At 33.3% G+C, this 21,018-nt stretch overlaps 2 protein-coding genes across 2 annotated transcripts; both read right to left on the bottom strand.

The window, feature by feature from the left end:
- Positions 1-2,279: 2,279 nt before the first annotated feature.
- LOC140957939 (metalloendoproteinase 1-like) lies at positions 2,280-3,155 on the bottom strand. The gene has a single exon (XM_073415361.1). The coding sequence runs from the start codon at positions 3,153-3,155 to the stop codon at positions 2,280-2,282; it is 876 nt and encodes a 291-aa protein (XP_073271462.1).
- A 1,632-nt stretch (positions 3,156-4,787) lies between these two features.
- Positions 4,788-9,697, bottom strand: LOC140957556 (hexokinase-3-like). Its single transcript, XM_073414869.1, has 9 exons — positions 9,069-9,697; positions 7,811-7,961; positions 7,532-7,714; positions 7,374-7,448; positions 6,593-6,748; positions 6,392-6,490; positions 6,158-6,285; positions 5,464-5,545; positions 4,788-5,370 (listed from the first exon to the last, which is right to left on the bottom strand). Exons 1-9 carry the CDS (start codon positions 9,353-9,355, stop codon positions 5,005-5,007), a joined length of 1,527 nt encoding a protein of 508 aa, XP_073270970.1. The 5' UTR covers positions 9,356-9,697; the 3' UTR covers positions 4,788-5,004.
- Between the last annotated feature and the right edge of the window lie 11,321 nt (positions 9,698-21,018).

Raw genomic sequence — 21,018 nt, 5'->3', positions numbered from 1 at the left:
TGTCCTCAAAAATTGTATTTAGTTATCAAGATTTTTATTTAAGATTATCTAAAGATGTGTGAGATAATTAAATCTTTATGTACAATTATCCAATGAGTTCAAAATTTAATAAGATAATATGTCTATATTTCGATTTTTGGGATATATAAATAGAAGATAAAGATATAAGATAAAGATAATGAGATAGATAAGAGATAATAATCTATCTTAGATTCAAAATTTAAATTCAAAGGTTTAAACTTCAGGATAATGCACGATCAGGATAGCGGTCATCCCCTATAAATAGGAGGCCTCCCCCCATTCGACAATCACACCACATTTGGAAGCAAAATTTCGAAACTTGCTCTCTGTACTCTCTCCATATTTTCGAAAGTTAGTGTTCCAAATTCTGCCGAGTAGCGAAGCTCTGCAGCAGTCCAGATCCAGGCTCAGTTTCAAAATCTTACCATCACCGGTTCTCGTTTTTCGAATTATTCACAAGATAAGGGGGTTTTTGTTATACTATAATTTGCACACTTGTCTTTCGTAAGTGTGCTTTTGTTATGCATATATTCTTTCGTAATTGGGTTTTTGCTATATTATAATTTGTGTACGAATCTCCCTTCAGTTTTTTTTGAAAGTTCGTTCGAGCATAATGCTATTTTCACGATATGTTTTCTTCAAGATTTGTCGAGTTATTATGTTCAAAGCACTGTTAGGATTCAATTGGATATGGGAAAGGATTTCCGAACTATGACCCTTATACGGTGTGATAGTAACCGTTGTACGGCCTCACTCCATAGAGGATTAACATATTGGACATGACCTCACTCCTTAGAAGATTAACATATAGGAGACTGATATCAGGAAACCATGGAAATGAGATGAATTTCAGTGATAAACAAGCATGCTATACGAGTATGATATGTTGTGATTATGAAGTATGAATATTCGTTATTATTCAAGTTATGATATGCTATGTAAAATTTGAATTCAAATATATGTATATGTTGCTACATGTCTCAAACGGCCCCCCACTTGCAGAGTATTTCTCAAAATACTCGAAGAGCAAATGGTAGAAGAATAGCAAGAACAATTTGTGGATGATAGAAGATCTCGAGTTATCTCAGAAATTTTAAAGCTTAGTTTATGTTTATCGCTTCCACACTATTAAAATATTTTTAATCAGCTTATTTTGGTATTTAAGTTGTGAAGACGATTCTTTTGTTGATTATTAGAAATAAACTGGTTTTGGTTTATACTGAACTATGAGACTTATTATTTAGCAATTATGTGATTATTGAATAACGCCAGTGTCAAATAAGCTCGATCTCGAAACGTGACAGATGTGCTCCGCAATCAGTCTTCTTTTCCATCGAACCCGATCACATAGCACATGTTGTTTGATTGCAATTGTGCTCGTTATAATGATTTTTTATTTTTAATGTAATAATCAGAAATTGATATGGCGATTGCAGTAATCTATCATTATTTAGGGTTGTCAATCGGGTCGAGTTTCCGGTCAATCCGCGAAAATTTTTTATTTTCTTTTCCAACCCGAACCTGTACCAACCCGAACACGAACCCGTCTAACCCGAATTTTATTTATTTTTTTTTAAAAAAATCAATGAAAAAAATTCGAGAAAATAAAAAATAATAATAATATTTTAATTTAAACACATAATGNTATCATTAGTTGTTGCAAAAATTTATTACGTGATCTGCCAATGTGTACCTGATCTGTGAAAAGTGACGTCGATTTTAGTTATTAATGTACTGACATCCAAATTCAAAGCCAAACCAGCGATTAGACCAAATTAAAGTAGTCACGATTTTTCGATATCAAACCAGCAATTATATCAAAATAATCAAATTAAAATTTATTGTAATAAAACCAAAATTTGAAAATTTAATGAATCAAAAATAAAAAATAAACAAATTAATAGAACAAAAAAAAACTATTTCTACTTAAAATAATTATGCTATCAATATCTTTCAATTTATTATCTTATTTATTTTCATATTATAAATTTTTATCATCTCATCCCACACAAGCTTGGTGGTGTCAGAGTCTCTCATAGTCTCCTATCAATATCTAATTAATTTTTTGACCAACATGCAACCATGATCAAACAAAATAAAATCAAATTCAGAAGAAGAAAAAATACATATAGAAAATTATTACAAAAAGTACATATGGAATCTTAATCTTTAATCATTAAAAAAAGTACAAGAAAAAGAAAAGATTTTATTTATTTATTTATTTATTTAATATCAATTTATTAACCAATAAAGAATAATTAATTGTTGGGGTAAAGGGCCCTAATCCCGTCGATATCATCTTGACTGAAATGCTTCCTCGGTTCTCCATATTCTACATGCGGAAACATTACAGCAGTCGGATCAGCGCTATGCCCTAACCCTAGTGTATGTCCTACTTCATGCAGTGCAACGGCCTGAATATCCAATGTCCCCTGCCGAACTTCAGTATCCCAGATCTCATCTGCATCGAAGTGAACCCTCCCATCTTGTGGATAAAACGCGTGCGCCAAGATCCCTCCCCGGCCGTCGAACGGGTATCCGTCCCCATGGTCCCAACTCTTGAACCCTATCTTTATATCACCACCTACGTAACCATAAGTGATTAGAAATCTGAACGGTGAGATTTGAGACCATTTGAGTAACGCGGTCACAATCGGGACCTTTGCATCTGGTCTGGTGTCAGGGGAGTACGAAAACGTGAGATTTCTCTTGTCCGGGGGCCATGCTCTAACAAGTCGATAGCGAGATGATATCGACAGGTGAACTTTTTCGAAACTGTGATTCACTTCGGAGTTTCTTATGAAATAATGATCTGGGGTTCCGCAACGAGGTTTCGACATCAGGTTCAGTGTTTCTTGATCGAGAACTCCCGTGACTTTAAGTTTGAAAAACGTTTGGTACTCCTTGACACCTGATTCCAGCTCGTCGTCGAAGAAATCATCGTTCATGTGGATTGAATTGTCGGGGTTGACGTATCCAAGATAAGAGAGGAACTTCTTTAACTCAATCAAGCCATTTGCATGGTCTCCCTTTCGGGTTCCATTCAAATCCTTCAGAAAGTTATGGTGTGCATGGCAGATGATAAGAATAGCAGACAAGACAAGTATGTATAAAAAAGCAATTTTGGAGGTCATGATTTTGATTTCTTGCACGCCAATGCTGCGTGTGTGTTCTTCGAGAGCTTCCCCCTTCCACCAACCACAATTTATTACGACTTTTCTAGCTATTTTCTTAATTTCCAAACACATTAAATTATATTGTTACAATTAGATTATTCCAAACACTTTAAATTATATTGTTACAATTAGATTCAATAACGCATGCCTAATTTCTATTTATCAAGTGATTTTGTTTATTTTCGGCATATGATGTGAAAATCATTTGGTCAAAGTTTTAAAGCATTAATGATTATGTTTACGATCCATAAATATTCCTAAGGTCACATCTCAAGACTGAGGTTAATGGACACCGACATTATTTTACAACCACACAATCAAAAACAACAAATCTGGTAGCACATTATAAACCAAAACCAGTTTATAACTCATAATCAAACTTAAAATTGTCTTTACAACAAAAATACTCTAACGATAAAATTAATCGGAAGCATTTAAAACTAAAATAATAAAAAAAAAATGAACAAAGATCTAATTAAAATTTCGTTCATCACTAGCCCCAAAATTGGTCATATTCTTCTTCTTCTATCTGTTATTCCGGCTTATCTGGGAAGTAGTAAGGAGTGAGCGATTCGTCACTCTGCAAGTTGGGGTCGTTCGAACACATACATAACAAAATGCATAAATTTCGAAACATATATTATTCATAACATGACTCATATCACAAGCATATCTTTGACAAGACACTGAGATTCTTCTACTTTCTATGATTTAATAATATCAATCACTGATTTCATAATTCTAAAGGGCAAGACCGTATAACGGTTATAATCTCACTGTGTAAGAGAAATAAAAATACCACTAGCAAAATGGAACAAGAATACCTAAATTACGATGAAAACAAATAAACAATAAAAAAAAATTTGTTAAACCATTCCTATATCAAAAAAATTATGGAATTAAACAAGATTCAGGGTTGATATACTAGTAAAATTCTTATAAATAATGAAATGAAAAAAAGGTGGTAGCGATAATTAAAAGTACACAAAATAGAAATTGTAATCCGGTATCTTTGAGAATTAAAAATTATAAGATAATTAATTGGGAGAAACCAAAAAAAAAAAGATATAAGGTTTTAAATTCGAAAATTTTCAATTTTAATTTAGAATTTGAGATCGAATAAATTCAATTCTAAATTAAAATATGTTATTTTAAAAAATTGAATAGGAGTTCTAGTTCATATTTGTTACTTTATTTTGTTTTATAAATATTTTTAAAATATAATTTATTTTTTTTAAAAAAATATGAGGGGGGCAGGGGCTTCAACCTAGCTACTCATCCCCCAAAATAACCTATGGAAAAAAATTGAGGACCACGCTCCGTCACACCTATCCGTTATGAAAACGAAAACACATCGCCCCCCAAATACATAATCCTTCTCTTTTTTGTCGATGATTATCGTTTGGGAGAGTTGACCGTGCTACTAGCGAGAATCTTGGAGAGCTTCTTCAGGTTCATGTGGGAATATGGATCAGTTGGATATTAGCAGATGACGAGCATAGTTAAGAGGACAAGAGTGCATGAAAAAGCAAATTTGATTTCTTGCAACACATGATAAATTATTACAACTTTGTTTGATGTTTGAACATATGTGTAAACCAAACCATATCAGCAATGACATTTAATGAATGAATTTACAATGTACAATATAAATACAGAGAGGAAGAGACCATATTTCAAAACTTCTAAATTCTAAAATATAATATGATTGAGGATTTATATAACCTATGAAATATCCCCTTGAGCAAACTATAAATGATATATGCATTTTACAAATTTACAGAAGATGCAAAAATCAACAAATATTTCATGTAACCACAGCCGATGATGTATGAGACGCAGCAAGAAGGGCAGCCCCTATACCCGAACCGTTTTCTGTAACTTTAATAATGACATGAGGAGCTATATGCTCCCCTAATATTTGTTCCATCGCTTCGTTCAAATACTCTCTGAACATCGTATAGTTTGTATACAAACCCCCTTCGACTGCCACCACAGTTCTTTTCATCTTGTATTGCCTCGTTTTTGCACTCGAAATTCCACCACTTCCATCACGGCCAATCTTTTTTAGGATTCCGACAATACCAGCAGCTACTAATCTAGCTGCTCGACATGTCACTATATCACACAGTTTGACAACAAGTTTCCGGACATTGAGGGGAACATCGGGGATCTGAAAGGTAAAATTACGATAAAAATTGGAAAAAGATACCGTCACATCTGCCATACTTGAGACGAAACACTAATGGAATGAATGTGTTCATACCTCGAGAGTGTCTCGCAAGATTTTGGCCACCTCCCTCAAGTCAGGGGAATTGTCCTCGTGCATAGCAGCCATCAAAGGTGTCCTGAAATGTTCGAACCAATGACGTAAATATTAAAATCCATGTGTAAATGACACCATCAACTACAATAGTGATACATGAACTCACTGAATGCCAAAGCCGTAACTGACAGAGACCGCCGGTGGGTTAATACGTTCAAATTATTGGACAGAACAAAATTACAATGCTAATAGCTTTGCTCCGACATACGTAAAGGAAAAATTTGAAGTACAGTAAAACAAGTACATTCCACTCAAAATGCACAATCTGGAATTCCTTGCTCTTGAAAAACAAGGCCTAAATTTCAGATCTTTCAAAACGCTTGCATGCGTACGGACATTGTTATTAATTTCATCCATCAATCATTTAATAGCACGAAAGCTATACAGGTGTAAAATCTAACTGATTTTGCAAAAATCCTTGAGCCAAATAACATACTCCTTTCATGTTCCAATTAGAAACTCATCCACTGGTATCAAATATTTTCTTCGATCTTGCAGTACTGATTCAGAAAGTGACTAAAGATGATGCATCTCAAAATTTAAATATGGGATTTCGATCTAGAATTATCACGACAAAAAAGAGAGCGAATAAATCTTGATAGCAAAAGAAAAAAACTAACAATTAGATTAGTACCTCAAGATGAAGGGCTCGTGTAACTTGGAGGAAGCGGGTCCAAAAACATCCGACTCCTGTGACATCTGAAGCATTACTCTTCGAACAATGTCTCCTAAATACATTCCCGATATCATTTTTTCGAAACCCTAAAGCATGATAATCAACAATTGACCATTATAAAATTAAGTAGACGAAGTTTAACTAAATTGTAAAAAGGTAAAGGAAAAGGAAAAAGAAAAAAATTGATCTCACTTGATCATTGGGGTTAGGACTATCAGCATCCAAGTCGACATCAAATTGTGTTTTCGGCAAATGAGATGACCAAAAATTTCCCCATTCCATGTTAACTACCTAAATAGATTAAGAATATTGCAAAGTAGTTAAGCTCAAAAAGAAAACTGTGTAAATGGGGAATATTAATCAAAAGCGTAATCAATGTGCTAGAAAGAATACCATGCCTCCAGAATTTGCAAAAAGACCTTGACACTTGATGATGGCATCTGCTCGTTCTAAATAGCAGGCATTGGTACCTGTCCCTATTATCACAGCAGCGACGGTGTCCTCATCATGATAATGACCCAGGGCCAAGGTCCCTACGGTGTCATTTATCTGTTTAAACAAGAATTAGTTCGTTCAAATATTCTATGAAGTAAACAAAGTGACGAAGCAGGAACCATTATCTGATTAAAGAATAAATAAAACATCTAATGATAAATTTGAATTGAATTGAATTGAATTATTAGGTTGAACGCTTGCTATTGTACCAAAAATTATAGCAAATATGGTAGTAGCTCAACTCAAATCTTTTAGAGTATAACAGACCAAGAATTACGGTAAAGAGCCACAAAAAATCAGCATGTACAATTGTTACTTACCAATATAAACACCACAAACAATAAAGTTGACACATAGACAAACGCAGAGTGACAATCATATTGCAAATGGAAGGATGTATCATAAACATATCACCTAAGAACAGCGGTAACTAGCCAATGGTCACATAAAGGGCATGTCAAATTGCACCCCAACAGAGTAGAAGGAAAAAGGTAATCAATACTTCAAAATATCACAATAACCCGTCCAAGAAACTGTATTGCAACTTTTCGGCACTACAATTGAGATGATGTAATGAACATATAGAGTCAAGTCAATAATCTATCCCTTGACCACGAGTAATGGGAAACTGGAATTATCATCCACATAAACGTTAAAGATTATGAACTTGAAGGCTTACAAGTGCAGCCACTCGCATAGCCAGGCCTTTTAGAGACATTGCTTGCTGTAGGCACTGAGAGACATCCCTTCCAACCTGACATTTGGCACGATGATGCGAGTTTTAGGATTTAAAATTCGTAAAAGTTGAGTCATCAACGTAAACCAAATTGAACTAACCGTGTCTTCAATAGAAAATCCTTTTGACCATTTTATAAGAATCCCCGACGACAAAGAGGTTTGTTTCACAGGAAATGAAAAGGTGAAACCAAGTTCCCTGCCTTCTCCTCGCGAAGGCTCAGAAGTATTATTTTCCCTTTCAACAAAATCCTTCAATGTTGCTGCTATATAACCAAAAAGCTCCTACAATTGGAGATACAACAAAGAGAGAAACATCAATAATTTATTCTGTATTACATTCATATCAGGAATTCTTATGGAGTATAGGAACTTGCTCACCTCGCTTGTGCTGCTCATCAACTGTTCTGGAATGGGTTGTTCATCTACTTCACACCCAATAACAGTAGAAGGTTGACCCCCCAACTGAACACGCAAGACCCGGAAATTTGTACCACCAAGATCAAGTGCATAACAAGTTCCCTTCTCATTCCTGGGAAAATAATTTCTCACGTTTAGGGGGAAAACTTAGAATTCTGAAATGCCTAATTAACACCCAGCTTGCAGCATGGAACAAGTAAAAAAAACCGAGATTTCCAAAACAAAGGATTAAATAAAAAAAAAACACAACAAACCATGGTAATTTTCATGTGAAGCAGAATCACAGAATAATGAGATAATGCATGCAACAAAAACTCGTCAACGATAGAGGACACAATACACATGAAACATTTGGCCTAGCAATGTGTGATTTCTAAACTGGATCACATGATCAGACGAGAATTTAAAAGGACAATAAACAAAATGGAGTAAGACAAACAGATTACAAAATCAATTAGAAAAGATATTCTCTAATAGAGATAGTTCCCGTCATGGAAATTGTCATAGTTAACATCAAATTAATATAACCGAGGTGATGAGTAGGAAATTGGTATATCACACAGTCCCATAGCTGGCATGTAACAAGATCCAGCCAAGAGACTTGACCAGCACAAACTTTAATAATTTTTATTTTTCCTAGATAGATAGAGGTAAATGCGGCAAAAATATATGATCCAAAACTTAATATACGAATTACACTGGATAAGGTAGAATGCAAAAACAAGAAATCATAAATCGATTACCGCAGCTTCAGATGAGGGATTCCTAATTCTATATATACTCTAATAATTGAAGGCGCAACCAAACTAATAACTAAAAGCATCGCATTTTTACAAGAAATCCGGGTATATGCATCGAATGCTCCGTAAAAACAAGTGAGGAAAATGAAGACGTGACTAAAGTTTAAAATTTAAAATCACCCAGAGAATGCAGAAAATGTCAAGAATCACAACATTTGAAAAAAAATGATTTTTTTAATCCAACGTTTCAAACTAAAATCATCGGAGAAAGAGAAAAGACACATACTAATACTAATACTAAAAATAAAATAAACGCTAACTTTGAACATCAAAGCAGTCAAAAACCAGCCACAATTCGATTAATGGACACATGCAAGTTTCAAAAGAAACACATACAAAAACACGTATACAAACACGTACAAATTCAAAAAACTAATAATAATAAAATAAATACAGATATAAAAAAATCCATGCTTTACCCAGTGGGGAGGGTGTCCACGTAGGTAAGCAACATCTTGAGCTTAGAACCACCCTCAGAAGCAAGCCCCGCGTGCATCTCAACTACCATAGCATCGACCACCTGCCGCAGCCGCCCCACGGGGGTGGCGCAGCTCTCTTCGAACTCCTCCAACACCCTCACCACCCTACTCCACCCAATCCACCGCCTTGCCCTCCTCCCCACAATCATCGCCGAGGCCACGCACGCCACCGCCGCACACCCAGCGGCTAACGCCACCACCACCTTCCCCACACACGACGCCGTCATTCCCTATCACTGACTTTATCCGTTCCCCCCCCCCTTTCGATTAAAAAGACGACGTATCAATCAATCATCTTCGCCAAAAAGCAAATAAAAAAGCTTCTCCTTTCAGAACCAAGCGATCAAGACACAACGACGTTTCAAGAACCCGATTTTTCCCTGTAACTTCCCCTCCGATGAAAAATACGGCGGCTGACAGAGAAATCCCGAGCAAGGGACCACAAAACACGGCGTATCCGGCCGTCGGCGGCCCCAAACCTTCGACTGCGGAGAAACGAAGTAGACTTGGGCTGGAACAAAAAGTTGAAGAGAGAGAGAGAGAGCAACGGTGAGAGTGGTTTGGAAAGCGAGCCCCCTGCTGGGTACTTAAATGAACACCGAAGTGACATATTTACCCCTGAGGAATCAACAAAATGCCTGATTTGTTCTGGTTTGACTACGTAGAAGATTGAGAAAATTTATGCCAAATGGACCCTCGGTCGAAATTACGACTTTGCCACTGCCTTTTAATTCAAATTTGAAGTTGGAATGGAATTGGTAACAACCTTTGAAAAAAAAATGGAGAATTTTGATTAATTGACCTACATAGGCTACAAGGATGGGGACTATTCCTTGTACTAGAATGTAGTATGTCCAAGTTGAGTTTCCAATTTGGATTCCTAGTGCATCATTATTATGTTATCATGTTGCAATATGATTTATTTAGATTAGTACAAATAATTTTATTAGTCAACAAAATAAGTAACTTTAACGACTATGAGCCGTAAGTTAATTAATATGAGCTTTTATTCATACTCATTTACCAATAGTAGTCATGAGATATATGATGGTAGAGCATGAGAGTTCATGTATTGTCACTCATAGAATATTTTACTCCTGAAAAATGATTTCTTTCACCTCCTCCAACACATGAACTCATGACATCCAAATTTAAGTACCTAAATTCTTAAAATAATGATTTTATTATAATTTTATCATATCAATATGGTTATCATTTTCTTAGATGTAATAGTTTTAAATTTAATTTTGGATTATAGTTTTAGTGGTCATTATCTTGTGGTTTCTCACTTTCTGATAAAAAAAAAATTTATTGAAACATTAGCAAAACAATCAATGTAGAAAAAAAAATATGTTCAACAAAATATAGATTATGATACGACAAATACCACAATGGTAAACGGACAATTATCTTGTATAGCGGTAAGGTTGAGTATTTGCTTGGTAAAAAAAAATAAAATGAAATAGTTCTATTAATATAAATTTTAGTTTTTTAATAAAAATTAAATTAATAAAAACTCTTTTTTCTACCCAAAAAAAAAAACAAACTTTTGTCTTTGTCCATGGATTTTAAAAATGTTGTTACACCATGAATGATATATGTCGGTGTTTGTAATACATATGATCGTGCGTTTACAGCCTTGTCAAAAAAATATTCAAAACTTTTAAATCAAATATTTGAGAGACGCATTTCGATTATTCGTTCAACATGGATAATTTTTACTTCCAACTTGATATAACAAGAAAGAAAACAAAAATACTGACAACTCCTTAAGACCACAACGATAAATAAATAATACACGCACTAGAAATTATTAGTGAGTGAAATTGAGAATTTCAGCAACCTCTCGGACGTGGGCAAAATGGACATTAGAGGTAGATTGTGGTGTGTGTACTTTTTGTTTTGCTCATATTCTCTCAATCCCATGGTATATGTTTATTTCGATTCTGGTTACATATACAACGAGATTTGTACAAAAAAAAAATTTTATAATATAAAAATTTTAATTCAAAAATTTCATTTATCAAAATCTCATATTAAATTTAATATAGAATCTCATGAAACAATAAAAAAAAAACTCTCGATAATATATTTGTTTTATTTTTAACATTATTAATTTATTAAAAAAGGCTGNTATATATCTTCTTCCACGTTAGTTGCGAGCTTCTTCTAGTCGAGATTGTCCAAAAAGAACATGCAAACGCAACTTACATAGGATATAAATCTTCTTCCACGTTAGTTATGAGCTTTCCATATAGCATAAATCGTGCTAGAGAATGTGAATATCTGAGTTTTGTTGATAGGGGAGAGCGGGATGATCGATACACGTGCTTCGACTATTCACGAGAAAAGTTCATGTGTGATGTGTTCGAAATGTTTGATCTTAATGAATAGAAATTAAGTAAATGAAAAGATGGAAGAAAAGAACTCGATCGAATAAAAACAAAACAAAGGAGCATAATTGGTGGACATTTATCAATATATATGATGTTTATTAATTTTTCAGTCGACCAAATATATATTATTAAATATTCAACTTTAGATGCATAAATAATGTAATATCTTAAGAGTAGCTTAAAATTTACTCTTCATAATATCCTACTCCTATTTTTTAATGAAAAAGTACATAACAAATTAGATATTTAAGAACCATATTAAGGAGGGAAAACTTTATTAATCTTCTTTTTAACCTTTAGAGATCTCATGTCACTCTTTTACATATATATATTTATTTACGAGACGATTCAAATCCTCTCATATTTATAATAAAATTTAATATTTTTTTCATAATTATTTGGTTTGAGGACGTGGACACGCAATCTTTGTCTGTCAAAATTATTTGGTTTGACTGTGACGCATCGGGGTGGTGAGATGAGATCTAGTCGGTGCACTTTCGGTCAGACTGATCTCCACCGTCCGATGATCAGGTTGACTCAGCCATGTGGAATAAAAGTAGAGTCAATCTGGTGTTGATTAATTGCCTTTAATCACGTGGAATTAATGTTCTTAAATAGGATCAGTCTCACTCTTAAATTACATGTGTAGCCTCATCATTTTTAAATTACATTTTAGGCTCTCGTTATTTTTTGTGATTATGGTATAATCTCATTTAAATCTATCATTTCGAAATTGCAGTTTAATCTTTCGCTATTTGTTCGTGATTACGACATGACATTATTTAACTATAATCCATTCGAATTACAACATATAATAATTTCAAATTACAGTTTGACAATTATTAATTTTTACAATTATTATATTATTTTTATTTAAAAAATATTATATAAACACGTAACATGTATGTCGATGCACAATTAATGAACTCGTACTTAATGCGCTGCTTTTTTAATTATTCATTGGCTCTTGGGAACTCTAAAACATACGAACGTGATTAATTTAAATTTCTCCGGTTTAGCCTTTTAATTTTGTAAATAATACATGTATACTTACGGGTTTTATCTTTGACGTACAAACATATCATGGTTAACCAGCTAGTTTATATTTTCAATTTATTTTATCATTTAACGATTTTTTTTTTTTTTTGCATTTACTTCCATTATATTTGTATATTCGACACTTACATCTTTTACATGTTAGTATAATATTTGCATTTGATAAAAAGAAGTACCAATTATATTAAATACAATAAATGCAAAAATCTTATTATTGAATTGTTGCATGGTTGGGTAAAATATTTATTGATTGCATTTATGAAATTGATTTGTGTTGTGTAAACTAATTAATGCCCATAATAAGTCATTGAAGACCATTGTGAAATAAAAAATTAAATTATTGTAACTCCCCATTATATATTTTTTGGAATAAATCTTGTGCTATGAAATTTCTTGGATTTTCAATTATAGTAATATCCTATAAAATTATCTTAATTTTGTACTATACTTTTTTATAACACCAATAGTGATGTATTATGCAATATAATAGGTAATAGAANATATATTGACTAAGTTCAACAACAAGCTACTCAGTCCAAATCCAGTAATTCCGACCATATTTTCAAATACACCAAAATTTTATGAGACATATATTCTATTTATATCATTCATGAAAATATTGTTTTTTTACCAAAAAATATTACTTATTAATGAAAATATAATTATAATTGATCCGTCTCATGGATAAAGATATTGATATCATCTGACAAGAGACATATCGTTTCAAATATATGTGTTGAAAAAAAAATGTAAACAATAATAAATAGATATCATATTATGAGAGTTGATTAGGGAGAATTTAAATTTAAGTATTCTAAGTAGGAAAATGGTCAATGATATATAGATTATTTTAAATAAAAAGGTTGAGAACACACATAAAACTATACACTTAAATAACTACAGTATCTATATCTATATGTTAAAATTGAAGGGGTTTTGGTATATTTGTTTGTATGACCAATCTTTCTTTTTTAGTTTTTGATGATTATTTATTTACGAAAATGTCATATTTATAAAATTGATGTACATTTAACGTATTTTACGATCGTTTATTTTTCAAAAATGTTCTCTATCTTTTATTTCTAATTAGTTAAGATTTTTTGTATTTTTTTTACATTTTACCATTTATTTTTTTCCTTTAACTAATTTAAGTACTCCATTAAATTAAACAACTAAAATAATTATTTGTGGTGATAAAAAAAAAAAAGAAGGTCATTATCACCAAATTGGATCAATTAATTAATTGTTTGAAATTTACGACTTTTTAATCATGGACTTAATTCGATCAATCCAAGTTACAAATGCTAGGGTACTTAGTGTCGGCTTGTCTACCCGGCCAAAAGTCAATTCCTCTATGAATGAGCCTACCTTTATGTATCCTCTTTGGAAAATTTCAAGACTTTTATTCGAACATTTTAAACAATAATATATATATTGAAGATAATCGGCTATCCAATTTTTAAATCATTTTAATTGAAATAAATCTCTTAAAAATACAAAATTTATTCTATAAACTTGGTAAATTGAAAGCCACACATGTCTACAACAACAATGACTTTAATACAAAAATTGTGTGAGGCTTATTTTGTTTGAGTTGGGGTCCAATTTGATACTCGTAAGATTTATTATGATCTTTTGACATTTTTGTTATTATCATAATGTCGATCTGCTTTCACTGATCTGTATATGATTACCAATACGAATATTTTGTTATTTCTTTAATAAAGTATTGTTTGATTATCGTTTTCTTGCCTCCACGATATATTGGAAGTTAAAAAAAATTTAACTTTCAAAACGTTCTTGGACGTCGTATGATTCAATTAAACATTCATAGGATGTTTAGATGGGATTAACACTTGATGACACCAACTAACCCGATATTTAGGCAGTAATTTCGCTTTTTATAAATTCTTTCATACGATTTACTTGAATTCTCTTTTGATTCGCATAATCAAGTCCAAGGTTGGAATCGATGCTCTTTGTTTAGATTGCAATAGTAATCACAAAGTTATGCATTGATGTCAATTCCCTGGAATTGTACATTTCCGACAGCGGTATTGTTGGATCTCGGTTTTCTCATGCCCAAAACGCAACGGAAGTTTTAAAATTTTTATTTTATTTTGACAATCAAAATATATTTGTTTGAGCACTCGTATGGTTTTATGATTAAACATTCATAGGGAGTTTAATAATATACCTTTAGTGAATTAATTTACTTGGCTCTAACTAATCCGGTATAGGCGGATATAGCTCTTGATGAATTCCCCACGAACTTTCTTCAAGAACTCTTTTCTTTATTCTTCTAATCAGGTCCACGACTAGAAGATTTGTTCCTCTTCTAATTTGCACTAAAAAAATAGAAGATATTTTACGTAGGAGATCAAAGTTTGAGAGACGGCTCAAACTCCTTATCAAAAAGAGAGGGCCGAAATTTTGAGAGAGGAATGGGAGGTATTTTCGAAAAACAAAAGAGAGTGGAGGCTAGGGTTTTTCCAAAATTGTGATTGAATTATTTTTAACCTTAAGCCTAATACACATATATAAGCTTAGGGTCCATTAATAAAATTAAATACTTAAATAGCTTAATCAATTAATTATTATAGTCCAACTAATTTAGTTAATTAATTAATTTTTTTAAGTCCAATTAAGAACCTTAATAATATGTATGTTGGTATTGTACTCATACAAGCCCATTATACATATACCTGTTACATTAAATTTAAATCCCTTATAAATTCAAAATTTGAATTTAATATTTAAATTATAAATTCAACTCCTTGAATTTATTACCTCCAAAATTTAATATTTAATAAATTCAACTTTTGAGCTTAATAAATTAAATATATCGTAAATTCAACATTTGAATTTAATATTTAAATTATAAATTCAACTCCTTGAATTTATCACATCCAAAATTTAATATTTAATAAACTCAACATTTGAGTTTAATAAATTAAATTCTCAAATTTTATAAATTAAACTCCTTGAATTTATTCTCTCCAAACTTCTTAAATTCAATTTCTTGAATTTACTATCTCATAAATTCAACTACTTGAATTTATTTTTTCAAAATTTAATTATCATAATTAATTCAACTCCTTGAATTTACTATATCATAATATAAATTCAACTCTTTGAATTTATTCTCTCAACGGGAACAAATGATCCAGTGCTTGTGTGACCCTCAATGGTTCAGGGATACAGCTAGCCGTGGGTTCACAACTCCTTGTGATTCAGGACATAATCCTTTATGCGGGTTTACCCTTATTTGCCACATTCTATGTAGTGCCCAAAAATCAGTACACATAAATTCTATGCATTTATTTAATGGTTAAATCATTATTTAAATTTAAAATTTATTTTAATGACGCATTATTTATTCAAATTGCATTATTTTAAATTATTCATGTTTATGTGAGCACGTTAAAACATATTCTCGAGTTTCATGTTTCAGGCGATTATTCGATGCGGGATCGAGGATAAGAGACCGGCGACGATTTTGGCAATTTTAAAACGTGGTATTTTATTTTTAAGTGAGGATTGGGGCATTTTAAAAGATTTATTTAGCTTCACCATTTTAAAAGCCTAATTTAATTATTAGATGATCTTATGATTTTAAAGTTTTTGAAGATTTGACACTTGAACAATTTATTTTAAATTAAGAGATTTTATTTACATTTAAAGAAAGGCTAGTGTTTGATTACCATCTAATTAGTGATTAATTTATAATTAAGAAAATTTATAGCCCTTAATTATCACCCAAACACACGCACACATATTCACGTAAACACCCACACACAATCACTTTCAATTTTATTTTATTTTGAGAGACCAAAACCTAGGGTTCATAACAAGAGAGCAGCCGCCCCTCCCCTTCAGTTTCCAGCAAAGTTTTGTTGAATTTTCTTCAAAGAAAATCGAGCCACGATCGTCCCGGATCAACCTTCGCTCCGTCTCCGCTTCGGTATCGTCGGCTCGGTAAAATTTTCACATCNGTTTCCAGCAAAGTTTTGTTGAATTTTCTTCAAAGAAAATCGAGCCACGATCGTCCTGGATCAACCTTCGCTCTGTCTCCCCTTCGGTATCGTCGGCTCGGTAAAATTTTCACATCAAAGGCACATATATTCTTTCGTTTATGCATCGATCTCGTCATATATGCGTTGTGTTGTTATTTATACGTAAAAATACATGTGTGATGTGTAGAAGTTTGAGCAATGATGTTTGGATCAATTTTGAAACGGTTTTTGGATCACAAATCACGTTTTTACTGTCTTTTCAAAAACTGCAATTTTTGTTCATGATTTCGAGAAACTTTCAACATAAAAACGTAANGGATCAATTTTGAAACGGTTTTTGGATCACAAATCACGTTTTTACTGTCTTTTCAAAAACTGCAATTTTCGTTCGTGATTTCGAGAAACTTTCAACATAAAAAACGTAAAAAATTTTTATACCTTCGATTTGATATAAAATTCGAAATTTTTGGATAAAAATCGAGTGAGATATGATCATTTTCGTGGGACTGCTCCAACTAAGTTTTCAGAAAATATGTTATTGATGCAGTCTTGAAGTTTTATGGTTGCAGACTTCGTTGGGAATCGACGGGTGATCAGTGTTGTGTATTAGTAGGTTGAGTATGCTGTTGGGGTGATTTTTGGGGTGTCGTTTCGTGTCGGTAAGCACTTGTACGCATTAAAAATTATATGATGTGTTTCGTTTGTCAATTGTCATGTTCACGAATTTGTTGCGTTGCTTGGGATGCGTAGTCGTCTTGGAGTATTTGTTAAGGTTTGAGTCAGTGCTATAGTGTCCTAGGATGTGTCTCGAGGTGTCGGTTCTTAATCCATTTGGTTTGGTTGGAAGAAAGAAATGTCATGATAAGTTTCCTGCATGTTTCGTTTTTTTTGAGGCTACACGGACCAGTACACGGACCCTGACACGGGGTCCGTGCCTTTGTTACACTCGGAGTGTCACTTTTCCAGTAGGTACACGGACCCGGACACGGGGTCCATGTCTTTGCTTCCTTCGGAGTCACTTTTTCCAGTATCTACACGGACCCGGGGCTGGACCTAGGCACGGGGTCTGTGTACTTCACATTTTGGGAAATTTATTGAATGCTTTAAGATGATGTCTTGGTTTAGCGCAATGATTAACAAGGTTGAGTCACGGGAAATTTAGAACGTCCTAAGGAAATGAATAAGCTTGAGTATAAGCTTGGTTATTACGTCTAAGTTATGCAAGTTAAGTATTGAATCTGTGTTAGTATGTTGCAGCAGCGGCCCCAAGCGAGATCCAACGAATCCCACAACGCCAAGTAAGTATGTTGACGTGCAAAGATAATATTTTTAAGTTTTTGAGGTATGCTAAATGCCTTGTGACCAAATTATGAATGTGTTTGGAAGTCGGTGAACGTGGCCGAGGACCTCTCCACCCCATTAAAGCATGAACGGGTTTAGATCAGGATTGAAAAACATTAAAGCATGAACGGGGACCAATCCCCCCCGTTAAAGCATGAACAAGGATCTCATGTATGTGGCAGTGGATTTTTCCCTGTCAGCTCGGTACTATGGTTTAGTCTGATCAGGCAATTTTATGTATGGGTCACTTGCTTTGAAACATGCATCTACGCAAAAATTATGATATGTGTGCTCATGTATGTACGATGCAAGTATGTTTACGAAAGTTTTTATGTTCATGGCACGTCTATGTTATGCTTTTATGTTTAAGTTCCCAGTAAGTTTATGTCAACAAGTTCAAGTTCATATTCCGTTATGTACACTCTATTTTGAAGATGCATGTGATTTTATTACGTATTATTTTCTACTTCCAGTTTATACGTGTTGAGTCTTTAGACTCACTAGACTTGATCGATGCAGGTGAGGAGGATGTTGAGGAAACTAGAGGTGGGGACCAAAGAGCAGGCTTGGACTGACCAGGAGGCTAGACCCGAGGATCGCCCACGTTTTTATTTAAAATGTTAAGCATGTCAAATATTTTTATACTCTGATTTTCGTGAAGTGGTTGATGATGTTTTAAACAATCATTTCTTTTGGGAGACTTGGTGGTGATTGTTTTATGAAGAATGTTTTAGACGAACAAATATTTTATTGCCAAGTGAAAGTTTATTTTATATTTAAGAAAATTTTTAATTTTTTCGCAAAATTTTAAATAGTTTAAAGCCCGGTACGCTACATTCTATGTATCAACAATTGATCATGAGAACGTCAGAAATCATATTTCTGATTAAACCAATCGAATCATGGTAAGAGCGTATAGTAGCATTGCTCCATGATTCCATAGGTATCACTGATAGTGACTGCAAGAACCAGTCGATTATGATTAACGTATAGTATGGTCCCTTCATCTCATATATCCCGATCGAATCTGCAACCATTGGTTCATCGAGGGTTGCATAATAATTCGATAACTATGTGACACATATAAATAGTGGCATCGCATGAACTATTGGAGAACTCCTTCTCCAACGTACATCTCATACTCTGGCCAGAGATTCCACGCACTATTATTTCATCAGATCACATAGGATATCCACACCCGCAGGTGAGCGGTGAATCCCCGACTACAATGCACTGTCGCCTATATGTGTCGCAACTGTACCCAACCTCGCCACCTGATGACTCTCCAGGAGCCGGTAAACGAGTCAAAGCACAACCCTAGCATATAGAGCCTAGGTGTGGTCCCGGGTCGTAAGGACTAATGGTGTACAATCATAACCACGGACTTATCCTCTCGATGAATGATAACCACTTTGAAAGTCCGAAGGAGGGTTGTTCAGTATAATCATCATATGACTACCCATCTGTATGTTTGGACATCTCTATGCCCTTACCAAGAAACGCAGTACACGACATCACAAATGCTAGTCTCGAGCTCAAGCGACCTTTATCCATGTTTTGGGAGGCTGAATCGAATAGGAACGAATTTAGAATATGCAATGTTTACAAATGAGTTTTAACATCGAATTACGATTCATTTGTATTAAAGCATAATCAAAGACTTTATCTATGCTGATCGCATGAGTGTACAGATAAAGTGAAACGAAACCATTAAAAGTTAAATTATATTAAAATAAAGATTGTTTATTACAACTGAGTCAATAAAATCCCTAGCCAACAGTTGGCTTGCAAGGCATCTACTCTAACAGGTGCAGCTGCGGTGGCGGTGCACAGATGCTGGTGGGATAGGAACAGTAGTGGGTGGCTTTTCTCTTAAAGGTGTTGGCTGATTTTTAGTTACATTACATATTTGTTATTCTTAATAATAAGACCATCATGATTATTAGGACTCTTCATCATGTATTTTTCCTATGTTAAAATTCTCATATATATTTTCAAATTTTGAAAAATACAACTAAATAATTATCAATTTTTGATAACTTGATTAAATATTTAATTAATTAATCATTTAATTATAGATAATTCTAGAATATTCCTTGGAAATCTTACATGGCGGTTCAAACTACTCAATTATTATTTAATCAACATATTCTAAATTTACTAGTTAAAAAATTGTGAACACATCATAATTCCGATTGACGATCAGACAACACCAATGCTATTAAGGCACAAATCTCGTTCATATAATGAAAAATAAAAATTTCAAACTTTTTTCCACTTATTCATTTTTCGCAGTTGCCTATTTTCTAATATTTTCACTAAAATTGACAGTTACACTCTCATAAAAAATTAACAGTCATGCTAATTTTCAAATATGAAATTTACTTATAAACTCATTTATAAGCGATACATTTGATTTTCATCAAACTTAGTCATCAAATTCAACTAAATGAATTTGATTTTCTCAACGAGAATACAAAATCCAATATTTGTGTGGCTCTCAATATTTTAGGATACAGTTAGCCGTGAGTTCACAACTCATGTGATTCGAGACAACATTTATTTATTATACAAGTTTATTCTAATTAGCTTCATTATGTGCAACAACCATTTGATCACAAAATATCAGAACTTAAGTTTGATCGCACCCATAAGATGATGATAAGAGCACCTATTAACAACATCTAATGACCCACTATATATCATTGATAGTGCATGTAAGTTAAGGTGAATGAAAGGCTTATGAAGAAGAACTTCTCTTTCCATCTCTTCTTGAATCAAGAATTCTGGACCAAAATTTGAAATAATAGCTCTGCATTGGAAAATATAAAAATAGTTGAAGACCTCGGAGTTACTGACAAGGTACATTAGGTGGAATAATAAAAGTAGAAGCCATAAGGTAGAAGGAGCTAGGATGGAATTGGGCAAAAGTAACTTCAAAAAGGACGGGTTATTGACTCATAGAAGTGTTGAATGAGGAATCAAAGCCCACCCTAAAGCTGACCCGATCAGAGGAAGGTGGACTTGGCCTTGGGGACCAGGAATTATAAGGGAAAAGACAAAATTGATTGCACCGAGTTC

This window comes from Primulina huaijiensis, chromosome 14 (assembly GCF_012295235.1).
Source record: "Primulina huaijiensis isolate GDHJ02 chromosome 14, ASM1229523v2, whole genome shotgun sequence".
NCBI lineage: Eukaryota > Viridiplantae > Streptophyta > Magnoliopsida > Lamiales > Gesneriaceae > Primulina > Primulina huaijiensis.
This window is presented reverse-complemented; position numbering and strand designations above follow the sequence as displayed.